The sequence below is a fragment of the Agelaius tricolor genome, unplaced genomic scaffold (genome assembly GCF_023055355.1).
Source record: "Agelaius tricolor isolate 1412-34295 unplaced genomic scaffold, bAgeTri1.0.p SCAF_3, whole genome shotgun sequence".
Lineage (NCBI taxonomy): Eukaryota > Metazoa > Chordata > Aves > Passeriformes > Icteridae > Agelaius > Agelaius tricolor.
This window is the reverse complement of record NW_027269263.1, coordinates 31,878,581-31,890,584: the sequence shown is the minus strand read 5'-3', so window position 1 is coordinate 31,890,584 and position 12,004 is coordinate 31,878,581. Positions and strand designations below refer to the sequence as shown.

Sequence of the window (12,004 nt, the reverse complement as noted above, 5' to 3'; positions counted from 1 at the left end):
TTCTTGAAATAAAAAAGGTGCATGTTTCCATTAAAGAAGAAAAGATTCAGCTATCCCTGATCCAGAAGATAAAATGGCAATAGGAACTTTGTCCATAATACTAAGCATTTCCAACCCTCACAAAATTAGATACCTCAAGAGATACAGCCGTAGAACTTGACTAGCCCAAATTCTAAAGAGCAACTGTTGACAAAAATATTAAATGTTTGGATTGTAGAAAGTTTACTGCTGCACTAAACAGCAACCAGACAGCTGACAGGAAAAAAGAATTTACACACCAAATTTTTTATGAGGTGTGATAAAGCATCTCCAAGAAGGCAGGCAGATTTTCAGTGAGAGTGCTGAAAGGAGATATCTAAAGGAGTAGTTCAATACACCGAAATTGTGTGACGGGGTGGTGGGGTTTTGATATATAAATGTAGAACTCATAAGAATGAAGGTCCAAAAATTATCAGGAGCATCTCAGCCCATTGGAAATGGCATATTTTATTGCAATCTATATTCCTCTGGATATAAGATATTTTATCAGCAAATTTCTATGGAATGTCTCTCCCAAATCAGAATGCTTCAGTCATTGGCCTCGTGTTCAGCACCTTTGTTTTTTCCTAAAGTCCATGAGGCTTTAATGTTGCCCTGTGCAAGCAGCATGTTTTCCTGCATGTGCAGATCCAGCTGAGTGATCCACAGGAGGAAAACTCTTTATCAGTCATTTTATCTTTCTGAATTTTTTTCCAGTGAAATTATATCTATGGTCTAATTGTTTAATCTTTTCTGGGCTTGGGGCTTTTTTTGGTGATTTTGTTTTTGGTTTTTTTATTAATTCTGCTGAAGGATCTGCGACAATATCTAGCAAACTTAGCTGAGCAATGCAGTGCTGACAACAATGGTGCTGACCTCCCTGTCGTCATAATTCTTGATAACCTCCACCACATCAGTTCACTAAGTGACATCTTCAATGGTTTCCTCAACTGTAAATACAATAAATGGTAGGTAGTACCTTTTCTCTCTCCTTGCACACAGATTTTACAATTAAAACAGTAAAAGCTACTTGTTATTTTGCAAAATAAAATGTCCCAGTGCAAACTTAGGCTCCCATAGGCCATCTGCAAGGCCGTTATGTGCTTCAGTAATTTTAACCCCTTTCAGCCAAGAAGGTAGCTGTCTCCTTCACTTCATTCACATGACTTCCATGCTTCTGAATGAGATGTAAATGAACCACAAAATTTAAGAATGTGCTTAAACACTTAACTGTTTTATAGTGTTATCCTTTGCACCATGTCAGATCACACCAGCTCATTAGTACTGTAAGAACAGCTTACACATTGTTATAGGGGAATTTGGCTTAAACCATGCCATACAGAAGCAGCTGTGAATCTAGCAGATTTTCCCTTCCCACAGTTTTCCTGCAGCAGTGCAGAAGTATAAAGTTGGCTGACTGTCCTTTATTCTCAAGCAAGAGTAAAAATAATGTTTTCTAGAACTTTTACTGGCTTTTAACATTGGTTATTTCTGCTGTAAAAGTGATATCACAGGGACTTCCTTCATAAAATCATTGCATACATCTTCCTCATGAGATTCACTGGCTTTTGAAATTAAAAAGCTAAGCATATTGCCAAATTATGAATTACATTAAGACAGGGTTGCTTTATTTATTTCTTCATTACAGATGGGCACTAGTAAACTACATATGTGCAAGAGGGAAATCATACAGGAATAGACATTTTTTAAAGGGTACCTCAGAAATATTTTAAATGTATGACTACAGTACACCCAGACTCTCTTGAAATTGGCCTAGTACAGATAGTAAGAAGGAATGTACTCTGAATATTTTAATGAATTCTCCCTCAAAAAAAATCCTACTGCTTTTATATTTCCAGTCCCTATATTATTGGAACCATGAACCAAGGAGTTTCTTCTTCACCAAATCTGGAGGTGCATCACAATTTCAGGTACATTCACTCTGTATTTACTGTGGCCATGTTTGCACAGCTCCCTGCTTCTGAGCCCAGTTCTTTGGCAAATATTGATCTTGTGTCTCATCACAGTAAAGCATTTCAGTTTCAGCATCTGTCCTCTATTGATGGGTCTCTGAATTGTGTTGGGGAATGGTAAAAGAAATAAGACACTGTCTGGCACCTCTAGCAAGTTGCTGAAGATGATTGCATTCCTGCAATTCTTTTGTCTTCAGCAGTGTCTTGAATTCCTGCTGGAACCTGAAATGCCTGTATTGAAACAGTGAGCAGAAATGAGGTTCATTGGAGCAGTGCTATACTTGATGAATAATGAGACTCTATGACATTACTTTCATCTATATGTTTAAGAGGAAATAATGTATTTGCTATTCATTGCTGCTTGACATTTATCTCTTCTACCTAGGTGGGTGCTATGTGCTAATCACACAGAGCCTGTTAAAGGTTTCTTAGGAAGATATCTGAGAAGGAAACTGATTGAAACTGAAATAGAAAAGAGCATACGCAACAATGAGCTTATGAAAATCATTGACTGGATCCCCAAAACATGGCATCATCTCAACAGCTTCCTAGAAACACACAGCTCTTCAGATGTAACCATTGGTGAGTCCACTGCTGGAATGGTTTGAAATAAGGATGCAGGCGGAGCATTTTAGGGATTTGTGAAGAATATATTATTATTTTTTTAAGTAGTGAGAAGTACAACATAGGTGTGGGAATTTGTCTAGTTGTCAGCAAGCTTTAAAGGAAAATTGAAAGTTTAATGAGAGAGTATATATATTTCCTGGTAGTTCTTTGTTGCTAAATACTTTCAAGTAAAATATCACTATTTTAAAAACTAAATTTAAAAAAATACCCCGATAGTAACTTTCCTAAGCTTAATTATTTTCTCCTGCTTTCACACTGCAGTATAATTACAGCAATAAAAAAACTTGGACCTGAGGTCTTTTAATGAGATAACTCTGTTAGCAAAGATGTCAGCTTTTACATAGCTTTGACATAAAACTTGTAAGTGTTCATCAAGCCCTAAAATTGGACTAAGGGACACCAGTTCATTTTTAATAACAGAGACTGTTAGCTCCTTTAGTGTAGTCCTGTTTTAATATTCTCTGGACTTGAGCTTGTTCCGGTACTGCTCTTTTAATTTTGAGAAGATTATTTTCAGTTTGTTTCCTAGTTATACCCTTTTAATACTCGACTTGACTTCTCAGGCCCCCGCCTCTTCCTCCCTTGCCCTATGGACGTTGATGGCTCCAGAGTGTGGTTCACAGACCTTTGGAACTATTCCCTGGTTCCGTATCTTCTGGAAGCTGTGAGAGAAGGACTCCAGGTATGTAATTTGTTTCCTAGAAATTTTTTTAATTGCTTTCAAAGGCTTTCTCCAAGCTGTTTTTAAACAGTGCATCCTAGTATAAATGCTATTGCAAGAGGAAAATCTTTGGAGGGGTTATAGAAGGCAGACTCAAATTCCTTTTGGCCTGCTCTTACTCTGCTGTATAATTTGACTTTGTAACATATCTTATTATGGATTTTATGAAGAGGGTTTCTTCTCTATGACTGGAGGAAGGTGGTTTTTTCCATTGTTTAAAGAGTTTCCAGCATGGTTAAATTCAGCTCAGATTGTCTTCCTGAGTCAAGGCAGTCTCAGCCTACCCCTGAGTGGAACAGTTAATGAGCTTTACACTGGTGCCAGAAAATAGCTCCTACCACCTACATACACATGTAGGCACACAGATTTGTGGGGAAAAGTTTGTGAACAAAGATGTTTTCATAAGGCTTGGATTGGAAGGAACCTAAAAGATACATTATTCCTGGCTGTGAACACTTCCAGGGATGGGGCATCCACAACTTTTCTGGGCAGCTTTTTCCAGTGCCTCACTACCCTTACTGTAAAGAATTTCTTCCTAACATCTAATCTAAATCTCTCCTGTCTTAGTTTAAAACCATTCTCCCTTGTCCTAACACTATCTGCCCACATTAAAATGTTGTTCCCACTCATTTTTATAAGCCCCCTGGAAGGTTACAATGAGGTCTTCACCAGGAGGAAAACTCTCTTGATTATACCAGAGGTTAGGATTTTGGATAATTCCACATCTTTGGAGGAAACTTAAATATTTACATTAATCCAGTCTCTCTTTTTTTGTATTTTTCCCCCAGTCTTTAATTGGCTTTCACCCTTTTCTTTTTTTTTTTTTTTTTTTTGTTTTGGTTTGGGTTTTTTTTGGTGGTTTTTTTTGTTTGTTTGTTTGTTTGTTTGTTTTGTTTTTTTTTGTTTGTTTTTTGGTTTTGGTTTTTTTGTTTATGCACAGCAATTCTATATACTCTAAAAATATGCTTTCTGGGAAGGCATTTTTTTCCACACATGACACCAAAAGATATTACTGCATATTAGTGCAGGAGGGATTGTTATGGACTAGGCAAAGAACTGTGTAAGCAGCTGCAGTTTCTTTATCACCTGTATTGACACTGTGACATACTGATGCAATGGAGGTTTAGAATCTTGCCTGTTGACTATCTCATGCTTTCCTAAAACTGCTTATCTCTCTGGGAATTACAGTGTTTATGCCTTGTGCAGAATACTGCCAAACATTTGCTAGAACAGCCACAGTGAGATTAACAGCACTTGTTTAGAGCAGCTATAAAAATGCAGTGATATTCTTCATGCTCATATTTTCCCAAGCATGCAGGGTAACTGCTTAAATGGAAACTTCAGTTGTGCAGCAGAAGATGGCAGCATATAGAAGAAAAATGTTTGTTTCATTAGCTGTACTAACTTTCAGCTACTTTGGATGGCTTCCATAGAATAAAGTTATTAATAATAAACAGAAATTTTTATATCATATAATTAAGTGTTTCTGGAACCAAAGATGGATAAAAACTGACTTTCTGGTCAGGTACTTTGCAAACTCACTTGTCAGACAGAGGATTTACAAGCCTGGCTCTACATTCCAGAAAAGATTTAGTCACTGTTAATCTCAGATGAAAGGCAGTGCTACAGCCTGGAATTAGCCTGCTACCTCCATTTCTCCTGGCTTATTTAGGCAAATCCCTTTTGTAGCAGCCTAGCCTCAGTGCAGGGCAGAAAAAGTCCGAGTATCTGTGTGCCTAATACAGGGAACTTGGCTCCCTAACCTGAAGTTCTGCATTCAGCATGTGCCTGGCAGCAGGTGTTGCAGTGATAAGCACAACCCATCCTTCTGCCTTTATCACTAAAGTCCTCCCCTGTTATACTCCCTTTAGGAGCACAGCCCACCTGTATCCTCCATGAGTGTGTGCCCTGCCAATAGCATGGTGTTCCATGGATTGTGTGAAACTGTTTGAGGCAGCAGAAATTAAAAAAAGCCCTGGTGGATGGCTCCCCATCCCAGTGTATCATTGTCACAGCTAAAGGAAATCTTTAAAGCAGCTACCAAGTTAACATGCTGCTTGTGAACAGCAATACAGAGAGGGGTGAATTTTAGTGAGGATGCTACCAGATCTCCTAAAATTACAATATTCTCATTCTTCCTCTGTCCTCCCCCCAGAGTCACAAGCATTTTATGCTTCATAGAGAGGAAAAATATATCTCTTGTGAAGTTCTTCTCTTAACCTTCTGTAAGTTATCACATTTAGGATGTGGACAGATGTCTGCTTCAGCATCTTATTTTTCTAGGAGAAGTGAATAATCTGTACTTCTAATTCACTTCAAACAAAATCCAATTAACTTGAATGCTTTTGATAGGTCTGTGTTAATTTCCCTGATATGCCTTAAGCAAAATACCTTGAGGTCTCGTTTCACATTGTATCAAAGCACTTGGTGCTGTCTACAAGTGTCACTAGTTATGGAGCACTTTCCAACTTGCAGCCACTCTGTGTATTGAAGGATCATTAGTGGAGATGATCCAATCTCCTTAAGGTCTTATTTTACCTGAGTACTGAGAACATCCAAAAGCAAATCTCTTTCTAAAATGGTTTTGATGTTTGTGATGACTTTTTTTTTCTGCTGTTATAACTGGTACTGAAAAGTCTGTAAAATACTTACGTGTCTTATATCCATAATGTAGATGTACGGTAAGAGGGCACCCTGGGAGGATCCCTCCAAGTGGGTAGCTGATACCTATCCATGGAGCTCTGCAACTCTACAGCATGAGTGGCCATCACTACTTCAGTTAAGGCCTGAAGATGTTGGTTATGAAGGTTATGCATCAGCAAAAGAAGGAACAACCTCTAAGCACGTTCCACAGACTGAGACAGAGGGGGATCCCTTGGTAAGATTCAAACTTTTGAATTCAAATATTCAGTATGCACTTTACTCTCACATGTTAAACTGTACACTGTGCAGTAAAAAAGTACTGTGCACCTCTTCCAGAATAGGCTTTTAAAATGCATCCTCCTATAATTTATGAAAATGTTGAAAATGAAAGGAAGCAGGAGGGCATGTATCACCAACATGTTAATATATCCTTACATTGTTTGTATTTCCCATCTGCCCAGATGTATCTGGTACCATGTATCAGGTCTTCATCATTATATTGTTTGGGAACCACTCTTCAGCAGCTTATTAATCAATTTTATCATGAAAACATCTTTATTCATCAGGCAATTTTACATCTACATTATACAAATGAAGGACTGCAATATTCACATTATCTAACTTACCTATCATAGAGAATTTAGTGAAAATAGAAATTATCCATCCTCCCATTTCTCATAATTTTTCAAGTCAACTGATGATTGTGTAATAGTCTTAATGCAGAAGGAATGCAAGTGTGGTGGCATTAAATGATAAGAAGTTGATTTCCCTCAATGCCAAGTATTGTTTTATTTAAATATGATCGCAGACATTCAGGTTTACCATTGCCTCCTGTGATAATAGACTATTAAAATGCATATGTTGAGCTGCTATTCTTTTGTAGTGCTTTCTCTGTGCACTGCCTTTATCACAATTCAAAATACCATTTTAGAGAATTCTATATTTCTAGAATAGGCAGCCCTTGGAAAAGGGAATTTCTCAGAGAAAAATGTACTGAACTCTTAACTGTGCTAAGAAAATGGTTCCTCAGCCTCAGTGTTTCATGTTCAAAAACAGACAGTGTCCTGAAGAAGTGTAGAAAATCATCTTATTTGAACTTATCTTCCATTCCATAAGCTTCCAGGTGATATTTTGACCATATGATTTGAGCTTCCAGTGAGTGTGTTGGACAGGCTTCCAGCACAGCATAATCTCCAGTGTGGTGAAAACTCAGTCTATGGGCAGCCTGAGTTCAGTTTCCACTCACCCCTGCTCCCTGCACATTGGGATCAGCATCTCTACCTGAGTAAATATCAGAAGCTTGAAAGTTGTGACTGGAGGGTTTGCCCCCACCTCCAGTGGAACTCATGGGTGGACAGACCCTGCCCTTGCAGCAACAGGACACGTCTCATGCAGGTTGTATTGAACACCCACTGCAGGTATCCTGTGTTCACAAGCATGGATAAAGCTTGTTAAAGCTTCAGCAAAACTACACAAAAATGTTGAACACTGTTCAGTGCCAAGAAAAACTTCACCATGCAAGTTGAAAGCATAGAGATATAAGGATTTCTGAACAAACTGGAAATAGGGGCTTAAAACACAAATTGCTAGGAATACATCTTTGGCTTTGACTTTTCTTTGCCTGCTTTTTATAACAGCAGTAAATTTGTTCCTTGAAAAACACTGAAGTACTCTTGACATTGCTTGCAGTCCTTAGCATGCTGGCAGAAGTGGATGCTTTATAAATAAAATCCTGACCATTATATAGTCAAGCATCAAGCATCCAAGTAATTTTCTGGATCTTAATGCTGCTATTTGATTATTTTCAGATGGTTTTCAGGTACTATTAATCCCTAAATTATGGTGGGCTCTACCCTCCTGGGTAGGAGAATCTGTTGCTGTTTTGCTCCTAAGGGCAGCCCCCCAACAGCAGATGGGGCTCATTTATGTTACTGTGATTATGTTTTCAGTTGCTTTTCCAGTGTAATGCATCTAAACCATCCAAAAATTTTCTGGAAGCTTGACTGTCTCCAAATATGGGCCCAGATGTCCAGCTGAGATATGGCTTCCTTCCTCTGCCGGTGTTGCAGCTGCAGCTGGCCTCACCCCTGAATTAAAGAGAGTAATCAGGCAGCTCCATTTGTATCCCTCTTTGGACCTTTAAACTTCTATTTAAAATCAGAAAGCAATGGAAAGAGTGCCAGTAGGAGCTGCTAACACCCTGCCCTTTCTGAAATCCTTTTGTACGGTCCCTCCTCTAGGTACCAGCACACCTCATACGGCAGGGGAGTTTAATTAAGTTTTAACACGGTCACTGCAGTTTGAAATGAGACGAGATTATGTAAACATTGCTTTCTTCTTTCAGATGAATATGCTAATGAGGCTTCAAGAGGCAGCCAACTATTCGAGTGCACAGAGCTGTGACAGTGATAGCACCAGCCACCATGATGACATTTTGGATTCATCCCTTGAATCAACTCTCTGAAAGGGACAAATCTTGCTGTGGGATGATGGTAAAATCTGTTTCCACTAGACCACTGCCAGTATTAAAGCAGCACACTGAGGTCTCTCAGTAAGAACGGTGTGTTGTAGGGAGGCAGGAGACCTAACTCTGCAAAGTCAGGAAGAAAAATTGAAGTGGAAAGCTTGAATTAGTTTAATTTCAAGGCATTTCAATACCTATGGAGCCAAGTGAGACTCCATTTGTCAACTGGAAAGTGCCCTAGACCAAGGGCATCTGAGCAGATTGCACACGTGTTAGCCAAACTGGAATATTTTTTTTCCCTTATCCTCTTTCTCTCTCTCTGTCTCTCTGTGTTTCTCTGTACAAGTTTACAGCGAAACTTCTTTGGATTTTTTTTTTCCTTTAGTTTATCCTGAGCTGCTGCATGAACAATGCAGTCTTCTAATTATCTTCTAACCTCTGTTGTGCCACATGGTGCTGGTCACAGGACGGCAGTGGTGTTTGTGTTATACACTACTGCCCATTCCAAAAGGAGTAAAAGATGATAGTAACTCAGAAAGCACAAACAGTATTGTGCAATCACCAGAAAACATGACTGTGATATGCTGGATAAGTGCCAATTTAATTCTAACTGCCATGGTCACGGTGATGCGCTCCATAAAGTTTTTAGTACACAAGTCACAGATTTTATAAAGTTATTTTTACCACAAGGGTCTTTTTTAACCGCCTGCCCACTCCTTAACAACAGTTTTCTACCAATTACTAACCAACACTGATGAAAGGCTTTTTAGGGCTTCATTTGTTTGAGCCTTTTCAGTGAAAGAAGGAACATTTCTTATGGTGCTGTCTCACTGCCTTAAAACAGATTTCTAGAACAGTTTTACAGTTGGTTTAATTCCTAAACCATTGGTAATTTACACTGTTTTTTTCTTCATTTACTAATGAGAAAACATCAGTTAACATAGTAGCCTCATATCTGTATATCATGATTTTTTAAAGTAATGGATACGAGAAAGAACAGTTGCTATATAATATTTTTATCTTGTGAATATATTTCTCTGCCTACCCTCAGAAGTACACAAGGAACCCAAACCCACTTTCACTGCCACTTAAATGCTGACAAAATCGGCTCAAATCCATTTGGTCCCATGGAATGGAATTTATGGGAGGATAGATGTTTTGAATACTTATCCAGCAGAGCTGGATGCACTTGATGCAGCATGAGCACAAATATATGGGTTTGTTTTTTTTTTTTTTCCTTTTTCTAGTTTCAGCATGTTGTTTTGATTGCTATAGTTGTACATGAAGAATTCAGCATAAAAGAACACTGAAGCAGTGATGTCCACTGTGGAAGAGGAAGAGTTTATACTGTAAAAGTGGGTTGGTTTTGCACAGTCTACTGGGTGGGTATTGTAAATATAGAGAAAAAGAAAAAAAAAAAAGAAAAAAAAGCCTTGCACAAATCAAATCAAGAGCAAACAAACAAAAATATTGTATTTTATTCTGTTGGTGTTAAGAGATGTTTCACTTGCTGAGATTTCTTGTATGTTGCAAACAAATACAGAATGCAAAACCTAAAAGCTGTTATTACCCGGTGTGTTTGTCCTGTACTTAACAGTTGTTACGACTATGCAGGAGCTATCAATGCCACAGTTAGCACGTTTCAATATCTGTATGAAACCAATACATTTTGGGGGGAAAAGTCTGAAAATGTTTGAAATCCATATGTCAACGGCAGGCTACAAGCAGACTGCATCTGGACTGCTCAGAGTAACCGGAAACACTCTTTTACCACCAGAGCCATGGTTAAAATAGGTGCACGTGAGCAAGAGGGTACCCAAGGGCTCTGGCATTGTGTAGTCACATACTGTACACCTCCATGGATGTTACCTTCGGGATGTGTATCTGGTGCTATTCACTCCTCGTGGCCACCCCGTGGCCGCCTGCTGTAACTTAAAGAAATCAATGCAGTTTCCAAATGGCACTGAGCTGCATCACTGAATCTAGAGGTTCCTACACGGTGCTATTGCCCTAATAAAACTCTGAATTTATGCACGTAGGATTCAGTCTGACCAACATCGTGCCCCCCAAACCTGGATCCATTTCTGATGCAAAATGTCAGTTCATACACCTTGACTGACTCAAAGAACTAAAGCAAAGCTGCTCTTTCTTGTACCTGTGCTCTGAGCAAACCTGCAAATCTTTTCCTGCCATATTTAGCTCACAAACACACAATATTACATATACAAAATTTCCTGCAATACATCTCAGTGAGTCCACCTAGTTTACAACTCAGAAATTGTTTGTGAAACATTTGTCTGTACACATTTTATATTTTGTACATTTTTGATGTAACATATCTTGTAAATAGACAGAAACAGTGAAATAAATCATCTGAAAATTTTTGTAGTCTTTGTAAAACCCTAATAATAAGTATTTGGTGTCATCGGACTTAACTGGATGATGTATTTTCTATTGGTTTGTTGTTCCTCTAGCTTGTAAACCAGCTTGCATATATTTTTTTTGCAGGTGTGCACACTGTATCTGTCTAAATTATTACTTTGCCATTAAAGTGGAATTATTTATTGAAAACACAGTCTGATGTTTTTCCAGTCAGGACTACTTAACAGATATTCTTTCAAATGTATGAATATGAAAACAAAATGACATACTGAAGGATGTGATTTTTCTGTATTCAGCACAACTAATCTCTGTAGAAACAAAATTCAGTACTGTTTCCAGTTCCAGTGATTCAGCAGGATTTTTGAATGGCTGTTTCCTTGGTGGGAACAGGTTATGCCATTCAGAAACAACTTCACAATCTCCCCATTCTCAGGATTATTTTAATATACAGGCCTATTTATTTTAGTGACAAAAAATCTATCCAAAAACGGTGAAGTATAATGCCTTATTTTGAAACTCAAAGAACTAAGGACTACTTCCTCAGCAGGTATACATCAATATTATTTGATAGAATTCAAACAAAGAAAGTATAATTGTCTTAGTTACCTAATCATAGACTTTGAGGTTGGAAGAGATCATTATGCTCCTACAACTTGCAGCACCTCAGCTGTAAGTCTCAGCAGCTGGTCTGTAATTTCTCCTGGAAGTGCAATATTCCAGGAAAGACCTTTAGACATATTGGTACAGAGTAGAAGATTCATCACCTCATTAAAGATATGGGTAATTATTCACTGGGTGATGTGGGTTTTTTAAGGGGTTTTTTTAAGATTTGCAGTTAAATCTTACATAACACTTTTTCAAGAGAATAATATCCCATACTGTCCTTTGTTATGCCCTTTATTCTTATACTAAAAAGAAAGTCACAATCAAAAACACCTTTTATAATAGTATTCTTTGCTTGTGTTTTAGATAAGACAGGCAGCTTGCTCATTTCTAGCTTTTCACAATAAGCCATGCCTTTCAGGCCTTAGTATGTTTATTGCAGGACTTTATGACTATGTGGTTTATCAGAGAGTCCATTCTGAAATGTGGGTATGAGAGTTGCACACAGCATTCCTGTCATGGTTTTATATTTGCTATAAACAGAGCTAATATCACCTTCTTACTCCCACTTCA

General features: G+C 38.2%; 1 protein-coding gene across 9 annotated transcripts in view; it reads left to right on the top strand.

Annotated features, from left to right (window-relative positions):
* Positions 1–11,017, top strand: part of NAV3 (neuron navigator 3) — a 511,162-nt gene extending 500,145 nt beyond the window's left edge. For 8 of the 9 annotated variants that reach the window (XM_071423373.1, XM_071423374.1, XM_071423370.1 and 5 more), the window contains 6 exons: positions 832–986; positions 1,878–1,949; positions 2,377–2,573; positions 3,182–3,300; positions 6,014–6,217; positions 8,327–11,017. In XM_071423373.1, the coding sequence (XP_071279474.1) occupies positions 832–986; positions 1,878–1,949; positions 2,377–2,573; positions 3,182–3,300; positions 6,014–6,217; positions 8,327–8,446 (867 nt within the window). In that variant the 3' untranslated portion in view covers positions 8,447–11,017. The remainder of the gene's footprint in view (positions 1–831; positions 987–1,877; positions 1,950–2,376; positions 2,574–3,181; positions 3,301–6,013; positions 6,218–8,326) is intronic. The other variant, XM_071423369.1, reaches the window with a different exon arrangement.
* Positions 11,018–12,004: the final 987 nt, after the last annotated feature.